Here is a 6,209-nt window from a genome sequence, read left to right on the forward strand (position 1 = left end):
AAGCTACCTTTCCCCCAGGTGGACTGACCTGAGATCTAGCTCTGGGCCCTTGGAGCAAAAATAATAAAAGGTAATTTTTTAGGACTTTGGTAGGAACTGAGACCCCCATTTGGGGAACATTTCTTGGAGATTGCTCTAAAGCTCCTTGCCTATTGCTTTTATTTCCTGAATTGCTTTTAACTGCCTTGAAAAAATATTTTTATCCTGGAATACTAGAATGTTTTTTTTTCTTTTTTTAAATTAATTTATTTTAATTTTCAGCATTCACTTCCATAAGCTTTTGAGTTTTAAATTTTCTCCCCCTCCCTCTTAGCCTCCCTCCCCAAGATGGTGTGCAATCTGATAGGCTGTACATATACATGGAATGGTTTTTAACGGATTGTTCATTTGAATCCTCAGGTCTGAGGAATTCTTTGCACCAGATGCCAGACTGCAGCTTGATCTGCTCCTTTCTGAGCCCCTCCCGTGAGCAGGAACGCACCACATCCCAAGGAGGTAACACCATTTGAGGATAGCTATAACTGTTAGGAAGTTCTTCCTTACATGGAACCAAAATCTGCCTCTCTGAAATTTCCACCCACTAGTCCCAGCTCATCCCACAGAGTCTTTGCAGAATGTCTAACCCCTCTTCCATACTAGCCCTTTGATAGTGCTTCAAGTATACGCAGAAATCAATTGACACCCCCCAAAAAATATCTTCTCTTCACCATTTGCCTCAACTTATACAGCACGACCATCTTCCTCTGGACATATTTGGGCTTATCTGTGACCCTACCCCAACTCCCAAAGCTAACATATCACTATGGATATGGTCTAGTCTGACCAGGGTCAATTTACAACAATGCTAGCCTTTCTAAACCTTACACTGTTCTTAATGCAACTTAAGAGGACACAGAGGGGAGGAGAAGGGGACAAGACACAGAGCAAGTCTCCCACCCATCCATAACTTGTTGCCCACAAACTTTCTCTTTTTAAACCCCCTCAGAAATTAGGTAGCTGCTAGAACCTCTCTGGGATCAGGAAATAAGAACAACTTAGGAGCTAAACAGATGGACAGGCAAAGAGAGAGAAGTCCACATTTCTGGCAGAGAAAGCCTTAAGCTCATCAAATATAAAACTCCAGCTCCAACCCCAATTCTCTACAGATTACAATCACCATCACACAACCTAGTGCTCAGACACAATCATAGGATTCAAAGTTAAAAGGGATTTTTATACAGATAGCAATGAGACTGCTTAAGGTCATCTATTTAGTAAGAAGAAAAGCAAGGGTGCAAGCTTAGGCCCTGTTGCTCTAAATCTACAAAGGTTGGGGAAGCAGCAAATTATCATGGCACCTGGGAGTGAGTGGGGAGTATTCAAGGGGAAAAAAAGTCAGCCCCAGGGAAAAAGGAAGAAGGTCAAAGGGGAAGTGGACAGGAACTCACCCTTCGTTGCAGGAGGCCTGGTTGAAGCGACAGGCAAAGATGAAATTACCCAGTGCGGCCTCATTGAGATCTTGGGAGTCCAGACGAGCTAGGATGTTGATAAAATGAAAGCGATACCACTCTCGGACAGCATCCACCCCTGAAGAATAGGTCTGGTAGAAGCAGTCTGATTTGTTCTTGTTACACTGAGACACAGGTACCAGAGAAGGGTTAGAAGAAGGGCAGAAGGGAGGTAGAAAAAGAAAAAAAGGCGGGTGGACTCAGGGACCAGGTAGGAAGTCCTTGGGTCTGAGACACTAGAGTGCTAATTAAAGAGATCAGGTAACCAGCGGTGGGGAGGGAAGGAAGAGGGCACAGAAAGAGAAAACAGAAGCCCGTGGCAGAAGCTCCAGGCCAGAAAATGGGGAACAGAATTAGTAGATCAGCCCAGGTGGCAGGGAAAGAGAGCATTTCATAGGGACAATGGGGTAAGGAAAGTCTGCAGGGGTGGGGAACCTGCAGCCTCGAGGCCACATGTGGCCCTCTAGGTCCTCAAGTTCAGCCCTTTGACTGAATCCAAACCTTACAGAACAAATTCCCTTAATAAAAGGATTTGTTCTGTAAAATTTGGACTCTGTCAAAAGGCCCCGCTGAGGACCTAGAAGGCCACATGCGGCCTCGAGGCTGCAGGTTCCCCACCCCTGGTTAGAGTATAGACAGAAGGAAATAATAATAGTTACTACTTAATCTATTTAATTGGTACAGCCTTTTTTTATTATTCAAATGTCTTTCTCCATTTATTTGATCACTTTTATTTCACGATAGTCCAGTTTTAAGTGGGGCAAAGAAGAAATGAGTTCTTTTTCCTACCTATAAATCAGGAAGGTCCCAACAGGTTGTTGTTGTTGTTAATTAATAATAAGTATTCGTATAGCACTTTGAGGTTTGCAAAGTGCTTTACAAATATCTTATTTGATCCTCACAACCACTCTGGGAGGTAAGTGCTATTATAATTCCCCACTTTACAGTGAGAAAACTGAGGCAAACAAAGGTTATCTGACTTAAGCTTCACATAGCTAGTTAAGTATCTCAGGGTTTGAACTCAGATCTTCCTAACTCTATATCCAGTCCTCTAGCCACTGTTCTACCTAGCTACTGTGATTTGTTCAAGGTCATAGTGAAACACTGTCAAAGCCAAGAATAGATCTGTTTGGAGCTATTTTCTTTAGACCAAATGCCTGAAATTTGTGGTCACTGGTACTTCCTGAAGTCACTGATGGTGATGACTATCACTCTCTCCTTTGTATACTTTTTTCTTTCTTTTCCTCTTATTCCTCTCTTTCTACTCTTTCTCATAGGCTTGTTACCTTGCCCCCAACCTGAACCTGACTTTGGGTGCGCAGGGCAGAGAAAGTGGCTGCCCCTGGTGTATAGTTCTCTAGAAAGGTCCTCCACCTTGGACTTGGGCTGGTCCCAAACCACACCAAAGTGGTTTCAGGAGGTCCATGAGCTTTGATAGGAAGAGAATCACATCTTTATTTCAATATAATTGCTTTCCTTTTAATCCTATGTATTTAGTTAATGAAATTAAAAAGATAATTCTGAGAAAGACAGTCTGGAGGCTTTACCAGACTGAACGCCAGAGACCCATGACACCCAAAAGCTGAAGAACCCCTACATTCCAGTCCACTCTTTCTTTATAAGGGGATTTTCCAAAGCAGATTTAAATCCATAATTCAAAGAGCCAAATGAATATTTTACAAACTGTAACTAAAACTACAGTTATTCACACAGGAAAAAGCAGCACAGATTTTGTTTTTTAACCAGTGGTCAGTGGGGTAGAAGGGCCAGGGAGGAGGCCCTAGCATCTGGTAGACTAGGGTGTTGATTGAAGAGGTCAGGAAGCCAGGAGAGCAGAGAGAAGAAAGAAAAGGAGAGAAAGATCCTATCACCAGACTAAAAACATATGAAACTAAACTTAGAGTAGGTGAAACTAAAAGAATAGATAGGAGATGCAAGTATGAGCAATTAAGGAGTACCAAGAAGCAGAATCCTAAGTAGTTATTTTTGCAGCTAGAGCAAGCAACATGAACTGTATGGAGTGGAGAAGCCCGGAGGAGCCCAGGGCTGCTCCTGGGAAGCATATGGGGATGGGACTGGCAGGAGCTTACCTTGGTTGTGGCTATCTGGGGGAGAAAGACCCTGGCACACTGAGAAGCCACTGCTGAGAAGGCCATCCAAAGGTAGGAAGACTTGGGATGGAGCTGGATATAAGCTCACCCGAGTTGCAGGAAGCTCCTATGGCTCCTATTAACTAGTAATTCTTGCTATCAAAATGCTTAGTTGTCCATTTCTATACTGCTGAAAGACTACAAATACTGTCAGCACTCTCTAAATTCTAGCACTCTGAAACAAAGTCCTGGTCACTATACCTTGTCATAACCCCACCAACAACAGTGGGCTGGGAAAGCCTATTCGTTCTTCAAGGGACATCTCAAATGTCTTTCTATTTCTCTAATGGGACAAATTATGTTCTGTAAGTTATTTGTGCAAGCATCTTGCATTCCTCTTAGGAATACAAATTATATTCTGCCTTGTATAAGCTACTTGTTCATGTGTCTTAGGTGATCTAAGAAGCACTTCCATCCCCAAATGGTTCAATGTCCCTCAAATGCTCTGCTATGGTTAGGGTCCTGAGTTTTATATTCATTTTTGTGTGTCCTGCAGCATCTAGTATAATGTCTTTCATATAATATATGCTCAATCAACATTTATTAGATAAATGAACAAATGAGTGACTGGGTAGGACCAAGAGATTGGACCTCACCAAGGAAAGAGACTGGAATAGAGAATTGGGGGGTAAAGTGGGGCAAAGAGACTTGGAAATGGGTGTATCCAGAGGAGTAGATGAAGACAAGAGTCTGAGCAGGGTCTTACCAAGATAAAGCCAATCTTCCAGTCATTCTTATCCACCTGAGGGTTGTTCTCCTGGACACCAGAGGCTCGGTGATGGTGGAAGGGCTGGGGGTCCTGAAGCTTAACTAAAGGATAGGGTAGGGTGTTCAGGAGCTCACGTCTGACTCGAGGCTTGTTGGAGGAGCTATGTGATGAGTGGTACTTGTAAAGGTTAAAGAGCGTCTGTTCTGTGATGTGATCCAGATCTTCCAGCTCCTCTTGGATCTTAGAGTACCTGGAGAAGACATAAGTTCCTTGTAGGAGGCCTGTCAAGAGACTACCAGTCTCTCACAAACAAAAAAAGGGGGTGGGGTGGGGATGGGCAGGACAGCTAGGTGGCACAGTACATAGAGCACTGGCCCTGGAGTCAGGAGAACCTGAGTTCAAATCTGGCCTCAGACACTTGACACTTACTAGCTGTGTGACCCTGGGTAAGTCACTTAATCCTAATTGCCCAGCCAAAAAAAAAAAAAAAAGACTACCAATGTTCCAAGGAAAGACAGGAAGTAAGTGAGAAGAGTCTCTCTGCTCATATTTACATGAATAGAGGTGATTCCTCTATTCTCAGAATCATAGAATGTTACAACTGGAAAGGAATGCAAGAATCATTTGGCCCCAGGGGTTCTTATCCTTATCTAAAGGGTTTATGGAAAGATTTCAGAGGTCCTTGAACTTGGATGGGAAAAAAAAAATTACATTTCTATTTTCACTAACCTCTAGCTGCAATTTATCATTTTCTTTGATTATAAATTCAGCTAACAATTTAGTAGAAGTCAAAAAGGTTAAGAACCTCTAATCAAGTCCAAATCTCTTATTTTACAGATGAAGAAACTGAGGTCCAGAGAGATATGGTGACTGCCAAAATCAGTGAGCTAGTAAGTGTCCAGACTGTGAATTTTGAACTCAACTATTCTTTCTCCAGTTCCATAGACTTCGTGGTCCTCTAGTTACCCTCAAAGTTTTCACACTGGGGGCTTAGGGAGCTGGGGGGGGTGGGTAGGGAAGAAGACAGAAGGCAAGCATGAAAGGTATATGTGTCTTCCAGGGATTGGAATATGGAAGCTGGCAAATTTTGTAATTAGTCAACCAACATTTATTGAACGGCTGTTTACCAAGAAAGTCTATCTGACTCCCTCCCACTGAGAGCTAGATTTCTCTAAATAGGCAACAATAAGGACGGCAATAGGCCATTTGCCCAGGGGTGTGTAGAGAAACATTTTCCTTCTCCTTCACTTTTTCCGGAGCCAGAAACAGAGATCCACAGGAGCCTGGAGTCCCTGAGCACTTTCCTATCATGAAACCAGTCTCTCTACACTGAGGTTTGTCTAAGCCTGAATATCTCATTTCAACAGTTTGTGGAGGTACTTAGGATGAAGGCTCTATTACTCCTATAACCCTAAGGAAAGAGCTAAAGTATTACATGTGTCATTAATTTATTATCAAGAGACTTCCTGTGACCCCATCACATCCGACAGCCCTGACCATTTCACTGCAGCTCTATCATCTGTAGGTGATAGGGATCTAGACCACGATCTGAATGACTTAATCCTTTCAGCTTGTGCTGCCCTGGTTGGTGAGTGTATCTCTCTACATCTAAGCTGGTTCCAGCTCATATTTGAAGTATTCCATGCTTCTTGATATCCAGGCTACAGTCTGCTTATCTCCCCTCCCTCTTTTGCCTTGGCTTTTTTCTAGCCCTAGAATCATAACCAAGTCAATATTCCCACTGCTACTGGAAATGGTGGGTTGATCTATTCTCCTTTTCAAACCAAAACATCCCTCCCAGGGCATCACTTCTGGGTGTGTGTGTGTGTGTGTGTGTGTGTGTGTGTGTGTGTGTGTGTGTGT

General features: G+C 43.1%; 1 protein-coding gene across 2 annotated transcripts in view; it reads right to left on the reverse strand.

The window, feature by feature from the left end:
- Nucleotides 1-6,209, reverse strand: part of SCNN1A (sodium channel epithelial 1 alpha subunit) — a 28,637-nt gene that overhangs the window by 12,192 nt on the left and 10,236 nt on the right. For both annotated transcript variants that reach the window (XM_027838616.1, XM_027838614.1), the window contains exons 3-4: nt 4,344-4,596; nt 1,428-1,612 (exon numbers count right to left, since the gene is read on the reverse strand). In XM_027838616.1, the coding sequence (XP_027694417.1) occupies nt 1,428-1,612; nt 4,344-4,596 (438 nt within the window). The remainder of the gene's footprint in view (nt 1-1,427; nt 1,613-4,343; nt 4,597-6,209) is intronic.

Source organism: Vombatus ursinus, unplaced genomic scaffold (genome assembly GCF_900497805.2).
Source record: "Vombatus ursinus unplaced genomic scaffold, bare-nosed wombat genome assembly UNPS02014830.1, whole genome shotgun sequence".
In the NCBI taxonomy this organism is placed as follows: Eukaryota; Metazoa; Chordata; class Mammalia; order Diprotodontia; family Vombatidae; genus Vombatus; species Vombatus ursinus.